Source organism: Thamnophis elegans, chromosome 10, assembly GCF_009769535.1.
Source record: "Thamnophis elegans isolate rThaEle1 chromosome 10, rThaEle1.pri, whole genome shotgun sequence".
Taxonomy (NCBI): domain Eukaryota; kingdom Metazoa; phylum Chordata; class Lepidosauria; order Squamata; family Colubridae; genus Thamnophis; species Thamnophis elegans.
The window spans coordinates 12,883,868-12,900,182 of NC_045550.1; the positions used below are offsets into that span (position 1 = coordinate 12,883,868).

The 16,315-nt window shown below is 35.3% G+C and overlaps 1 protein-coding gene across 1 annotated transcript in view; it reads left to right on the forward strand.

Annotated features, from left to right (window-relative positions):
• Nucleotides 1-16,315, forward strand: part of SHTN1 (shootin 1) — a 91,925-nt gene that overhangs the window by 47,887 nt on the left and 27,723 nt on the right. Inside the window, exons 7-11 of the mRNA XM_032224987.1 lie at nt 184-265; nt 4,689-4,783; nt 10,726-10,872; nt 12,442-12,595; nt 14,516-14,615. Coding sequence (XP_032080878.1) covers nt 184-265; nt 4,689-4,783; nt 10,726-10,872; nt 12,442-12,595; nt 14,516-14,615 — 578 coding nt within the window. The remainder of the gene's footprint in view (nt 1-183; nt 266-4,688; nt 4,784-10,725; nt 10,873-12,441; nt 12,596-14,515; nt 14,616-16,315) is intronic.

Consider the following 16,315-nt stretch of genomic DNA (forward strand, 5'->3'; position numbering starts at 1 on the left):
TACATCAGTGAAATAACTAAGAATATTGGTACACTCCCTGGTTGCTGTTATTCACTTAAAATTGATAATTGGATTGGAAACTTGATAGATTTAAGCAAAACTTCTTGCAATGTTCGTAGCATCATTATAAGTGTTTAAATTTCTCTGATAATCTCATTATTTGGGTCATCTGTTTTTTTTCAGATAAATAAACTAAAGGAACAAAATGCAATCCTAGCATCTGAAGTCCACAACCATCACAAGGTGTTGGAAAAATGTAATCGAAGTACGTATGTTTGCTTCTGTAGAATGCTTAATGGTAATATTTTAATATCTAATGTTGCACTGATGAGTAAACGAGCTGGACATAGATAACTGATGCAATAGAGATCCAGTGTAGAGACAGCTCTCTGAATCTACTGCACAGATTCTACTAGCCAGAGATATGTTAGGCTTTTAATGGAAATTCTATCAATATGTGTACCTGTGAATAATTAATAAAATGTAGATGTATTTATTGCTAATTCCCACACTCCTGTTATCTGATCCTAGAAGCTAAGAGATGACCACTTATCAGGTTTTGATCCACTTGATAAGAACTTCTAGATCTACGTCTGAGACAAGGATTGGAGTACAATAAGTTACTGCCACATTCTTGTGGATATTGTAATAAGCATTGTAACTATAAAACTGACCAATCATCCTGACATTATAGAGAATATATAAGAGGTTGATCAGAATCAGCCAGAAAATCCAGGCAAATTCTCACCAGATTTAACTTATCTTAACTAGAAGATGAAAATTGCATCCTTACATTTTCTGCTTTCTTATGAATGCCAGAGAAAAAAGGATGCACTTTCATATATTTAAAATTGTTAACTTGGTATAGTAAATTGGTGCAGGGACATGCCGTGAGATAAAAGCTGTTCTTGGTTGAGGTGTGAAATAGTCACTTTCCAGAAAGCACTGTTTCTCTTTGCAATTCTACCAATCCTCAAACAATCTTATCAGTATAGTAAAGGTAAAGGTTCCCCTCACACATATGTGCTAGTCATTCCTGACTCTAGGGAGCGGTGCTCATCTCTGTTTCAAAGCCAAAGAGCCAGCACTGTCCGAAGACTTCTCCATGGTCATGTGGCCGGCATGACTAAATGCTGAAGGCACATGGAACGCTGTTACCTTCCCACCAAAGGTGGTTCTTATTTTTCTGTTTGCTTTATAGCATGCTTTCGAATTGCTAGATTAACAGAAGCTGAGACAAGTAACAGGAGCTCATTTTGTTACCCAGCACTAGGGATTCGAACTGTTGAACTGCTGACCTTTCTGATTGACAAGCTCACCATCTTAGCCACTAAGCCACTGCATCCTGCCCTGTATGTAAGACCATAAATCGTATACCAGGGTTACATGATTAGAATCTTTCCTATTCAGCTATTGGGTAGGATGAGAACAGGCCTTGCTAATGGTGTACTCAATGCATTCTTCTGAAACCCAACGTTCAAACATCAAGCAAGCTTTCAGGAAAGATAAATACTATTAACCATCCTGTATTTTATACAGTGTATTCTGATATATTTGAAGAGCACTCTATGGTATATTTTCCTATCAGTATAGTACTCGATTTAATAATGCATATGTTTATACACAACACACTTAGATATATTTATTATAACCATGTGAGTCTGGTCATGTGATGACTTACTAACAATAGCATCTCTTAGTGACAGAAAATCCAATCCAAATGGTGGTTCTAAGTTGAAGACTACCTGTACCGGATAATCATATTATCAAACCGATGAAGGCTAGTGTACATTTATACAATCAAACAAGAATAGGGACAGAAATGTAAAGTGTGTAGAGTCTTAATGAAACTTTATATGACTAATAGAAACCAAGGTCCAGAAGGATTTGCATTGCTGACCAGCCTATATGCTTTAACCACCCCTCCCCCCCGATATTCCAATCATTTCCAGTTGTGTATTTAACACTGGGTAATAATGGCAAATTTGATTGTTTTTTCCTATATCTGTTCATAAATCTTTGGCAACAATGCAATTGATTTAGATAGAACTGTATCTGAGGAACTCTTGACTATCTTGTGCACATCTTTAGATATTCAGGTATACTTCTAAAATGAACTCTATTATCGCACTATTTGTGTGGCAAGACAGTATAAAATATAATAATGTCAATTAATAAAAGTTCCCCTAATTGCTTGGAAGAAACGTTTTATCACTGCAAATGTTTCTATATACCCACATTAGATCATACTATGTATAGTATAATCATATAGCTTTATCTCCTATCATTTCTTGTAATTGCATGGAAGTTTGCTGCCACATGTTAGACTGTGGAAACAATCATCTTCTAGACCAGTGGTTCCCAATGTGGGGCCCACACCCCACAAGAGTGCAATTCGATTTTTTATGGGGGCAATTCGAACCTTGTTTAAATTAAGTTAATGGCCTTTTAGACTTCCTCTGTGTGAGTAGAGTTCACTTTTTGAGTAAAGTAAGAATTATATGTTGCGGGGGGGGGATCAGGATTTTAAAGATGCTTAGGTGGGGCATGGCCCAAAAAAAAGGTTGGGAACTACTTTTCTAGACCCTGAAGTATGCTTACATAACAGGAGTTGTAAGAATTTAAGACAGTCAAATCATTACTCTCTATTAGAACTTATTCAAGAAATGTAATAATCAAAACAAGAAACATCAGGATGACTTAGTGTGCTAATTGCTACTTCATTCCTTTGAAGACCTTGATATATTTATAACCTTGGCAGTGGGATCATAAAGTATTCAATAATTCAATAATCCCATCAATACTTATTTATAACTGAAGTGGGAAATATAATCTGAATTCTATGATGACTACTATTCAGCTTACTGATTAAGTTAATGATTTAACTAAAACCATATACAGATTAACTAGGCTTAAATAAGATTGTTAACATTTAATGATTTTGGCAGAATTATAATGCCAAAGTATTCAGATCAATAGCATATCCCATTATTTTGCATACTTGAGCCATTGTAGCGCAGTGGTTAGAGTGCAGTACTGCAGGCTACTTCTGCTGCCTGCCAGCTGCCTGCAATTTGGCAATTCAGATCTCACAAGGCTCAAGGTTGACTCAGCCTTCCGATGTGGGTAAAATGAAGACCCAGATTGTGGGGGGCAATACGCTGACTCTGTAAACCGTTTAGAGAGGGCTGTAAAGCACTGTGAAGTGGTATATAAATTTAAGTGCTATTGCTATTACTACTTCATGATAAATCCAAGAGACTTTATACTTCCAGTTAAAAAGAAAAAATAAAAGCTAAGACTCCTGTGCAATCATGTATACAGGTGCCCTAATCTTTCACAAAGATTTCATTTCAACACAGTGGATAACATTTTGTTGAGTCTGTGGGAATTGAAAGGTTGGGTTCCAGAGCCTACAGCCTGGACCTCTTCTTCCATGAGTACTTTTTCCTCCTTCCTCCCTCGGGGCCATCTGTGCAATGCACCCCTGTATTTATCCCTCCTTCTCTTTTCTGATCTTGCTGGGTCAGCTAGTCATGAGATTCCTTATGGCGTTTCTTTGCAGTGAGCCATAAATGCTTCTCATGCTGGACTAGTACCCAGAGGTGCAATCGAGAAGCCCCCTTTCTCTCTGCTCCCAGCATACAGAATGGAGAAGCTAGTATGAACTCTTTGATATGCGTGGGATAAATCTTTCCATCTTCAGCTGTCAGCCTCACAACTGGGTTGAACTGGCAAGTTCCAGTGTAACGTAAGGATACATTGTGTAGGGTTTTTTGACTTGGCAATAGTGACAGGTTGGCCTCAAGATCAAAGTTTGTTGTGAGATCCTTTCTTCCTGACCCAGTAAATGGACCATCATGATATTTTAGAAAGGAGGTTATGTGGAAGAGCCAAGAAATGGCCACATCTTTTACTGTTTTAAATATCTGTTATTAAATGTCTCTGACATCACTGGACCAAGTCATCAAACTTCTGTCTAATTTGCCATGGAATGTGAAGTGGTTTTAACTTTACCTTAATGAAACTTATTTCTACAGTCATTTTTCAACATCATTTTACAGTCTCACTTTCTAACCTTGAAGGCAGCAGTTTGTGGGCAATCAAAGATTGTCCCTCCTTCCTTCTAACAGAGCTAGCTTCACTGAAGTACACCTCTCATTCTACTTTAGTACAAATGTCTAGTTACCAGTGGTGGGTTTCAAATCCCATTCCAACCGGTATGGTTGGAACGGGGTCGGCGGCGTTCTCATGGATGCCCGCAGCGTGTGCACAGCACGCACATGCGTTCTAGTACCTCTGTGATGTTCCAGCTGCTCCCTGGAGCGTCGTACAGGTGCTGTATGCGCCATGCGCATGCATGGCAGCGCAGAAGCTTTAAAACACAGGTAACGAGTGCGGGTGGGCCCTCCAGAGTACCGTACCGGAATGGTATCCAGTGCTCTGGGCTGGCTCCTGTACGCCCGTACTGGGGTGTACCTCCGGTAACCCACCACTGTTAGTTACTAATATAATTAATTACATTTCAAACACTAGTAGAAAAGAAGAAAATATCTTCATTACAGCCATATTACTACACTTTAAATAATCTTGTTTCATGGCATGTTTCATGGTTGTGTTTTGTTTCACCACCGCTACTGCAACTCTCTGCCCTTCCTCCTTCTCACCTTCCTTTTCATTTCGCATAGTGTCTGTACTAGCAGTAGACGAGTATGAAGAACTCCAAGTCAACTTTGAGCTGGAAAAAAACTTACGGAAGAGGGCAGAAAACTTTGCACAAGAGGTATGGAAGTTAATAGCTTTTTCTGATCAGAGAACAGACCGTAGCAAACATTTTTAACAATGTTCTAAAGAAACAATGGCTTTTTTTTAAATGCCAACTCTTTTCTCTTTAATTCTCTGTTTTATAAATTGGTACTTTATACAGGCTATGTGATAGTACAAAGATGGATTTAATAATAAGTTAATAAAAATCACTCTGCGAAGTTGTCTTCAGATGAAAACTCTTCAGTTCTGCAGTAAATAGGTGTTTATTATTCTTATGGTTACTTGGGGAGTTTCTATCTATATTTGACCTTGACCATATTTCTCTGATGTTTTGGTGGAGATATTTTAACAATATATCCAGTGTACAATATCCAGCTTCTTGTGCTGAATCCCAATGTTTTAGTATCAAATGTATTGTCTGCCCATTCCTTTTAAAATGACAGGGCTCATACCAGAATTGCACATATGGCATATACTGCATTACATTGAGATTGACTCTCCTACCCATAAATTAACTTTTTTTCTTTTCCATGAGATGGTTTTTTTTATCATTAATCAGTGTACATTCTCAAAGAGACTGCTATGCAGGCAAATAAGTACCATATTCTCTCATTTTATTATTAATTATGTACAATAATGTTTCATAAATTGAAATACCAGTGTCTATTGTGCCAAAATGTTTGAAGTAGTTTACAATACTCCAATAAACGATAACATTAAAGTCGTGATAGAGGGACATGGGCTACATCCTTTTGTACTTCTTGTTTCTCGAAGGACCTAGAAATACTGTTTTATCCTGATGAAAGATTTAGTTTTCCCATGATTCAGGTGGAATGTGTTCAGGTGGAATCGGTTTCAAAGAGGATTTATTCTATGGATTACATCATTAAGAATGAAATCAGCAATGTTGACATAATCAGGTTTTACTTCTGGGGTGGGTTGAACTTGAATAATTCATCAGCTGATTTAAACATTTAGAAACCCTCCAGTATTTCATTATTCCTGTAAATTATTTGGAAAATAAATATCCAGTGGAAAATAGATATGTTTATAAAATTGAGAACTATTTTGACCATAACACATAATGGAAAAGCAACAATTCATGAATACCGTGATGTTGTCTCATAGAAGGTTTAAGACAACCTTGAAGCCTTGTTCAGTCCTGATCAGCAAAAGTCCATTAAAGTTACCAGAGATAACAACATATTTTTAACCTTGATTGTAAAAAAAAAGATTTTTAAAAATGGATATTCTTTCCTTTTACTTTGAACAATTTTTATTTTTAGTCCATTAAAATAATGTCCTAGAGCTTGATTTGTTTTCATTTTTTCATTGTCTCTTCTCATAAAATTCTTCACAGCTTTAACAGGACTCTTTGGCAAATCCACTATAGAAAAACTATCCAGATCATTCTTTTGATTTTCTTATTTGTATATTATCCCTTTTGACTATTAAGACTGGTTTTATTTGTATGTCCAATATATCATCTTTTTCCATATCATTCTTGTAGCCTATTATTTTTAAATCCACTTTCAAATCAATCTCCATCTTGCCTGAAAATACTTATTCTCTTCCGAAGCATAGTTTAAACACAGTCATAGAATGGCAGAAATTCCTAAAATTAAACTGTTGGTTCATTGTTCTAAAATATCTTTCAATAATAGAGTTTGCTTTATTCTGTATTAGTGAATCAAGTGTAAGTGTTCTCCTTTAATTGTAATTTTTAGTTTCCCTTGGTTCCCTCTAGTGTTCAACCTCAAAGCCTTATCCTATTGTGTTTTTTAAAGAGAATTCAAAACAAAAGCATTTTTCCATGGAAGAATTCCTATGATTGATTCCAAAATCATTTTAAAAACCTCTATGGACTCTTAATGTGTAACTTTCCAAAATCAAGATTCTAATTAACCTTTTACTGTTTATTCCAAGAGAAAACAATTGTCCTTGAACTTTTATTTAAAACTTCATTCACTAAGGATTGAAGGAAAGTCACCCATTGCTGTAAAACCAATTGAGTCAAAGATTCCTAATGGCTGAAAAGCAGTTAATAAACCATTTCTGAAAGTCATTACAAAAGGAAGTTTACAAACCTTTTCAAAGGTGCTGGCTGTAGTTTGAGCAAAAAGAGAGCTACACTCTCAGCTCCCAGATCTCCTAACAAGCTGATTTTTCGGTCTCCTCATAAGGAACACTGTCAGTAATCACAAGTTCTCTCCTTGTCCAGAGAGAAATTACAAAGAGCCATTTCTTCATTACATTACAGCCATCGCTATTTTTTCCTCAGAAGTCCTAGTCATCCTTATTTTCTGTTCCCTCAACTCATAATGCAAAGGACTTGACTGAATGATGATTGTATTGGGAACATTAAGCAATAATCATACCAGTGGTATTAATAATTCTCATTCTAAGCCATGATTTTTTCAGAATATGAAATGACATCAAAATTCAAGCTCCATCCCTTACATACAAAAAAGGTACGGTTTGTGTCATTTCATATTTCATAATTTGTCTTCCCAGCCCTGTCAACACAGCCAATTAGTTCCAGAGCCTCCCAATTACAGAATTGTTCTTTTTAAAACAATATATAATTTTATTGGAGCTTTTAAAAAGAAGGGACATCTAATCCTCAATAAATCCTCACCCAGAAGCAGAATACATTATTTTTCAAGCTTGTGAGAACGTTCACTGACTTTGTTTTATATTTATGGTAAAACGATATATTTTTAACATACTAGAAAGAATAAATTCTGGCATCTTCATGAACTCCATTTTAACAGTGATGAAGAGAAAAAATACCGTATTTGTGGAAAAGACACTGTTCGTAAAATCAATTAGCTGTGTTGATGGTTGTATATGATGGCATATTCTGGCATCATAACTTTCTTTAATGATTGTGTAGTCTAAAATAATAAGGACAGGGATGAAATCTAAGACTGGAAGTAGAAAGGAGAAGACAGAAGGAATTTGCTTCCTTTCTTATCATTTAATTCAATTTTTCTTTATGTGTATAAAAAGAAAAATTCCATATGTACTATGTAGATAATAGTTTTAAACTATAGTGACTATCTTTAACTTGGTTACTTACAGTGTCCTTTTCATTATCGGTTCCCTAGTAAATACTAGCAGACACTGTATTTAAATTCTCTACAGTGAACATTTGCATGCAGAAAGGTCAAATTCTGTTATCTGCTTTTTGTAATTGTGAAGAAAAATGCTTATAATTCCAGACAGCCATGACCTTCTTGTATAGGAATTTTGCTCCTTTCATAATAAGATTGCATGCTATTGATTCAGAGATATCAATGCACTGTATTAATAATAAGCTCTATAGTAACTCTTCATTTAGATGCATTAATGGTTTTTAGGTTACTTTGTAATAGCTGGTCCATTAATATGTAATATCTTTCTAAATGGACTGAAAAACCTGCACTTACAGAAAGGTTCTTATGTGTAGGCTAATCTATATTGAAAAAAAAAGAAAGAAAAACACCTGCTCCACAGTATAACCATAATTAATGTAACATTCCATAGTTTCAGCTGTCATATGCAGGAATTGATAAGGTTAGGGTACGAGTGTGTTTATCTTTAGAAACTTGAATCTATCACCTGCCAAACATAATGGGAAATTTAACTTATCAGAGAAAAAGACCAAAATAGATATCGGCAGTAAAGTAATCTAATATTTTTAATTATTTTCAGGGAACCTGATGTAACCTGTTTCACTTATTCTAATTCAAATAGGATAGGTTATATCTAAAGTTACTGATAATAACTAGCTAATGTAATTGACTTCCAATAACTGCCACTGATTTTCCCCCTACGTCAAGAAAAGGAGACTTTATTTTTTTCTAATGAATAAGCCATCAGTAAACACTGATTAGCTTATTTTTGCCAATTATCATGGGTTTTAAGATATTTTACCAGAAAGATTATTAAAGAACATGATCATGAGAGCTGCAACCAAAACTGTAATTGGCCACCTCTCCTTATCTATCTATCTATCTATCTATCTATCTATCTATCTATCTATCTATCTATCTATCTATCTATCTATCTATCTTTTTCTCTATTTCAATACAGGACTACTCAAACTTAGAACAATGATTAAATTGGGACTCACTGATAAATCTCCTAGTGTCTGACGATTGATTAGCCAGAGTGCATGATCTCTAGTAGTACTTTATAAAACTATAAAAGTTCCTTCAAGTTCCTTCACTCTTATTCATTTCATAGACACTTTCACAAAGCTTTTTGATTCAACTACTAACTAGTACTAAACTAGTCTGATCTTGTTTAGCTTTTCGGAATATAGAGGAATCTGCATTACATAGCAAGAATCTCTCTCTACAGAAAATAATTAAATTGCTGTTATCAGGAAAGAAAGAAAATGGGCATAGATTTGTGGGTTAAATACTTTTTGTAGAAACTCCAGGTGGTTTTTTTTAGAGTTCCCGAAAGAGCTCCTGTCACTTCCCCTCCCTTCCCTTCCCTATTTAAGATCAGATTTAGTTTTGCTTCAGTTACACTGACCTCTAAGAATGTGCAAGCAGAAAAGCAGGCTGTGCTTCCGCTTGGAGTTCACCCAAATCTAAGCAATTGGTATGGTCTGTGTGACCACAATGAACTATCTGTTAGGTAGACTAGTATGGGAATCAAAATCTATTGCTCACTTCTGTCTCCTTTCCCATCTAGAAACAGGAGATTGGAAAGTAATAGGGAGCATTTTTCAAAGCAATGCATAGATTTTTTTTCCAGTAAATAAATACATATACAAGTATCTGATTTTGTATTTTGTTAATAACATTATATTGAAGGGTGGTGTGAATCAGCCAGCCTGCTGTGACTGTTATTTTATCTGGTAAATAAACAACATGGACCATAAATAATGGACATTTTATTTCTGAGGCAGTAATTTTGAAATGTGTCTCTTCTTTAACCACCTTCTGGATCAATTTTCAGCAATTTAGAAATAATAATTATTATTTGTTTAGTAAAGCATCATGGTCCAACATAGTGCCCTTATGATATGCTGCACTATATATGCAATCACTCCTCTTAGACCAGGGAAGCTGTAAAAAACAAAAGATTTTATACATAGCAAACAATAGTTGTACAGTATATATCTAATCTTTTTTTGTTTATTTATTTGACTTCTATGCTATCTCATGAAGGAAAGACTAGGAGACTTACAGTCAAATAATTAAAATACCATTTAAATATTAAAATCTTAGTGAATAAGACTCATACAGTTAAATATTCAGATAAAATTTGTTTAACCACAAAGAAGAGAAAGAGAGCATGCCTCTTCTGCACCATAGGTGGGATAGTCTTAATTCCATCGGGATGAACTGCTCCCTCAGATTAAGTATAATTGCTTTACTTTCTGATAATTTGTAATAAATGTATATTGTCTAACACATTGTTCATTAACAAGATATATATGAAACTACAGTAAGTGAAACCAACACATTTTGTTCTTATATGATTTCTTAAATATCTTACATAGAAATATGAAATCAAATCATATGTTTAATTACCCAAAGTCCTTTCTGTGTACTCTGGTATCCAATATCCCAACACACTTATCAAATCATTTCTACACATTCTGAATTTTATTAAATACTTTTCATAATTGAAGCTCTACTGCTTTGAAACCTTTTAATTCCTTCCTATAGTATTTCAGTGTTTCCATAGAATATATCCCACTGACAACGCGATGCAAATGCAAGAAAATTAAGTGCATTTTCTATTCTGGGGCTATTTTAGGGATTGTCTCCACTCCATATTTTATTTGGTCACTTGAGATATTTTCAAAGCAGTCGATGAAATTATACAAGCAGTCTTCTGATGCCTGACATAGCTGGACTTCTAGGTTGTTCTAAAAGGAAACTAATGTTTCCATGCAGTCTGCTCAGTTTATTAAATAATATAATTGACATTTTCTGTGGTTGTGTTTGGTAGATGTTTATTGAACAAAATAAGTTGAAACGGCAAAGTCAGTTGCTGCAACAAAACTCCACCCCTGATGAGCAGCTTTCAAAAGCTCTAGATGAAAATGCCAAACTGACTCAAATGCTGGAGGAAGAAAGATTGCAATACCAGCAGAAGGTAAGAAGGCAGCTCTCACCTTAGACATTTACTATTTTAGTTTCCATGCAGAATATCTCCAACTGATATAATGGATTAGGCTTAATGCAGGTAGATTGTTACTTACAAAGCTGAATGTTTGATATAGGTGTAAAAAATGTTTCTCAAAGATAATGTTAAGCATTAAATTTTATGTTGCTTTGGAATTCAAATATTTCTTCATCAGGCCTTCGCAATATGTAAATAATTTAAGCTTGCTCACAATACTGTATGTTAATTAGTTAAGCTTGCTCACTGTAAACATGGCCTTCCATAACTGAGTAAACCTCTTGCTTTGAAAATAAGACCTCCACAGATAATAAGTCCAATCGGGCCTTTGAGCGCATCTGCTAAAATAAGCACTCCCCCCAAAATAAGCCCACTCTGAAAATATTGCAACACAGCAGTAACCATGAGGTGACCATGCTGGTATTCTGAATATATGGCAGGACATAATCCCAGAGTATATGCTTACCAAAGTGCATCCATACTATTTAAGGTACTTACAAAACCACTTTTTGGTTTGGAAGGGAGGTTATTTAATTTGGACACTATCTTAAACTGATGAATCAGATTCTACTAAATAAAGAAGCATGCCAGATGGACTAGTTTCCTGGGCAGTCTGAACATCAAATGCTTAAAACCACCTCCTATTCAGATGCTCAATTCAAGTTTAAATTGTGATATAATTGTCTAAAAATGAATCATTTAACAACTCAAGGAAATTAATCTGCTTTAATATAAAACTAGGAACTCGCTAGTCATTGTGCGTAGCAAATTAAATGTCAGACTCTTGGCTTCTGCTTAAAATGAAAAACTACTCTTTTCCTAGCATATCTCATAGTCTCTTTAGGAAGATTTGTTGAGAAGAAACAAGAATTTTAGCACCTGAACTATTTTTCCTATAAAGCAACTATATCTCCAAAGTGCATTAAGGTGGAGCCTCCTTCTTTTTCTTTTATTAAATTGTCTTTCTGTAAATTGGCAGATCTTTTCACTAATAAGAGAAAAATCTTTCCAAGTGATGTTTACATCTTAAATCTTTGCCACTCTGGAAACTTACTATTACATAAAGCTGCACACAGATGTTAGCTGGTACTTTCCAAACAATTCCAAATTATAATGCTTTATTTAAATCAAATAATGTTTTTAAAGAATAATATATTAGCTTGCCTTTCCAGACTGCATGCAATTTGACTTTTCCTTCCTCTCTTGAATTTTTGTTCCTTGCCCACAAATCCCTATACTACTTTGAGATCTGGGTCATGTTTGGGAGAACCAAGATGTAGTGATGGAAGACAAAATAAATAATCTTGACTATTTCACTGTAGAAATTAAAAATCATATAAATGGTTTTGAATAAATGGCATAAATGTACACACTGATTTCTAGGACATTCCTTTAATATTAACTATTACACAATAAAATTGAGAACAATTAAATTCTGTGTCAAAAATTAAATAATTGGGTTTTGAGGAATGCTTAGTTCAGTGGCAATCCTGTCACTCATATATTAGATATTCATTGTGATTTTGTATTTGTCAATATTAGATTAAAGAATTGGAGGAACAATTATGTAATGAAGTTTTGCGCAAAGAAATCAAGTTCCTTAAACAACAACTAGAACTTCTAGAAGAAGAAAAAAAAGAATTTGAGGAGAAGTGTCAGAGTGCTGAAGAGCAAATTAAAAACTTAAAGCATTCAGGTAAGCTAAATAAATAAAATAATTTTAGATATTTAGAACCTCATGTTGATGATATTCTAAATATTATTAACATATTCTTAACAGAATTTAGCCATTTGTGCTTAACATTGATTTACTTTGTTATTTCTCAACATGCAGTCTTCAATGTAATGGGTGTTGTTAAGCTACATTTGCAGCCAAAACATCAAGACTCTTCAGTAAATTTTGGTACATTGCTGTTATTTAACCAGATTAAGTTCATTGCATTTTGCTCCCACTGAAATCAATGGGATTTAGATTACAAATGACCAACTCCTTTAGTTTCAGTGGAACAGAAGTTCAATTTGCCAGGTTTTGACCTTGGAATGTTTTGACATATAATTGTGATTTATGATAGCATCCAGTGAAAAAGAAAACTTCTGTAGTACCTGAATAGGAACACTCCAGAAGTGAAAGCCACGAAGAGGTTTAAAAAATATAAAATGGTATTTGTCCTTGAAAATTATGATTATATTTTTTTTAAAAAATGTTTAGAACTTCACAGTTAGTTGGAAAGCATGGATGTGAAGGTTTTGTTTCCCCCCTGTTGTTTTATGAGCCTTCATATGATTGACATTTTAAAAACTAAATGCTTTGTCAAAGGCTATGCAGAAGAAATTAGCTTTGCAACTCCCATGGGTGTTAATGGCTAAAATCCATGGGAACTGTGTGGCTAATTCCCTGCACTTCAGGCTAAACATTTACCCCTCACTATCTAACTGTTGAAGCTGTCTGACTTGCTGGCTATTATTTGTCCAGTTTATAGGCTAAAACAAGACAGCAGAAGCACTGACAAAACCACTTAAAATACATACAGTGTGAATCAACTACTGTGATTTAGTTGTTACCAAAGAATTATTTACCAGGATGGTGCCTGACCAGCTTACAGCATCGTACCTATTAAGTGCTAAAAACTGTAATTTACTACTCTTTATCTAAGATTGCCATTTCTTAATAAATTCAAAATAAAGTTACCAGCAGGGGAAGTAATGTTTAACTATCCTAAAGCAGCTGGATTATGTGGATGGAAAATGTCAAAAGAAAAACATACAAATGCCTTTGTGCAAGGTCCTAAAACTCTAGTGATGTGTGTTAAATTAATCGCAGGCTAGTAAGGTTACTGGAAAACCTATGAAAATTGCTAAGGAGACTTGCCCAGGCACTACTGCAGGATTTGAAATAAATTACTTGAATGTGTGTACTGACTATATTGCAGCATGATGGCATTTCATAATGACTTCGCAATTCAGTTATGATCTGAATACCAAAAATAGTGATTGTTTAGCAAATAAAAAACTGGGTAGAAAGAAACTAGTAATAACTCTTTGGAGGGTTTTTTTTTTAAAAAGTACTATTTAAGGAGTTATTTAAGACCGAAGCAGACTGTTATAAAATATGAGTACACAAAATCAAATCACTACTAAGCTTTGTCAGTTTAAGAATCAAAGCTGTTGCTTCTGTCTTATTATCTCCTATCAGGTGATCTAGAATTATCTTCACAGTTAGCAGTGTAGTTTAGCAGAAGGTGATACCATATTAAAAAAATAACATGGAGGTCTCTAGATATTAAGTCAGTGCATTGCTTTGGATTGAAAGTGCTTTAAAGCAAGAAGAGGCTTCACTCAGCACCTTTCTTGAATGCCTGTTCCAGGATCATAGTGTGTCTATATATATACAGAACTGGGTAAAAGCCTAGGATAATTATGGGAAACATTCAGCACTCTAATTTCTAGAGATGCTTGGTAAAAAATAAATGTCCACTTTTAACATCAATTAGCCCCTCGATTAGTGAGTGGTTTTATTTTACAAAAATTGATTTTATTTTACCTTTTTATTTAGCATTTTTAAATATATATGTACATAGGTACTTTTAAGTGAAGATTCAGTTCTCTCTTTATACAGTTGATGAGCTTGAAAAACGAGTACATCGGTCAGAGAATCCAGTACCACCTCCACCTCCACCCCTCCCACCTCCACTTCCTCCTCCTCCTAATCCAATAAAGTAAGTGCAATGCACATTGCAATTTAAACTCATTGCCTAGGCTTAAGTGTGTGTTACTCTGAATTGGAAGTTTAAGAAGAATCATAGGAATGTAAGTTTGATATGTAATGTGACTTTCAATGAGTTTGAGGCAAGCTGATGGTACAAGATAGGCAATCAACTGCTTTATTTCTGGTGACTGTGTCCATTCAAGCTTATAAAAGACATAATCTGCTGAGGGAAAAGAAAAGGAGGGGTATCAAAATAATGAGGAAAGACAAAGTGGGTATGAGAACATTTTTGAAAAGATGTCAGAAAGAGAACCTATCCATAGCTTGAAGCCAGCCTTTTCACAGGTGCATCCTCCAATTACGACTAACGGAATATAATATTTAATAATAAAAATGAGCTATCTCTGTTCCAAATATTTTTTACTACAGACTAATCTATCAAGATCCTGGGATGAGAAAAGGGTGGTAACTTGTTACGGTTTTCAGGGTTGTTGCCCCCATAGCACCCGATGTGAGACTCTGTTAATTAAATTGGGCTCTAGGGATCAGTTGGGATTGCTGTTGGACTTGTTATCTTGAGGACTTTAATCTGCCTTCTCTGAGGGTGGAGGCCTGAGATGGATCAGGTATTCATGACCACCATGATGGCCGTGGTCCTATGACCCAGGACAGTGGTCACACACCAGATCTGTTGTCTCTGTCAGAGCAGTAGGTATGTGATTAGAAATTGGTGCAACTGTTGGTGTCATAGTCAGATCATGTCCTGATTACCATGGGATTTTATTGTGCCACTATCCACTTCAAAGAGGCTGGATCAATTACATTGTTCTACCCTGGGTGGTTGAAGAACCCAGATGGGTTTAAGAGGGCACTTTGGTTGTTCCTACTGATCAGCTGCACAGTTCATCTGGAGTTTGGTCACTGCTTGGAATAAGAGAATGACAGAGACTTTGGATCAAATTGCGCCTATATAACCTTTTCTTTCTCATGGATGCTAATACTTCCCATGGCTCAAGGAAGAGCTAAGGCAATTAAAACAAGAGAGATGTCTAGAGTATTGCTGGCATTCTCAGGGTTGTTCCTTTACTTCTTAAGAAAGTCTTGGTAGCTCCTCCAAAAGCTATTGCTGGGCCCTGTTGTACAACCTTCCCTTGTATATAGCTTCCCCTTCTTGGGGAAGGTAATTTAAGAAGATGGCTGCAAAACAGCTTCAGAAAACGTTGAATGAAGTGGGTTATCTGGGTATTTTTCAGTCAGGATACAGACCAAGATATGGGATAGAAATGACATTGGTTGTAATTTTGGATGTTCTCTAATGTGTGAGCAGAATGGTGATTGTGCATCATCCTTGCTTTACTTGATCTCTCAGCAGATTTTGATACCATTGACCATGGTGTCCTTATGGATCAACTCAGAAGATTGGGGGTGGGCAGCATGGTGTTATGCTAGTTCACTTCCTTCTCCAGGCTTGATTCAAATCTGTGGCAATTGGGAAAGAGAGATCCCGCCCACAGCCCCTACTGATTACACTAATGCAAAACTGATGTTAAAGTAATAATCTGTTAAAAGTTTGGGTGGCTTTATTATTATATCATTATAAACTTTCATCAGTCAGCTAGATGTTCAGACTGGATTTGGCATTTTAATTCACCTATTGAGTCTTCCCAAAGGACCTAGGATAGGCAGATGTTTTGTGGTGTTAGAACAGGC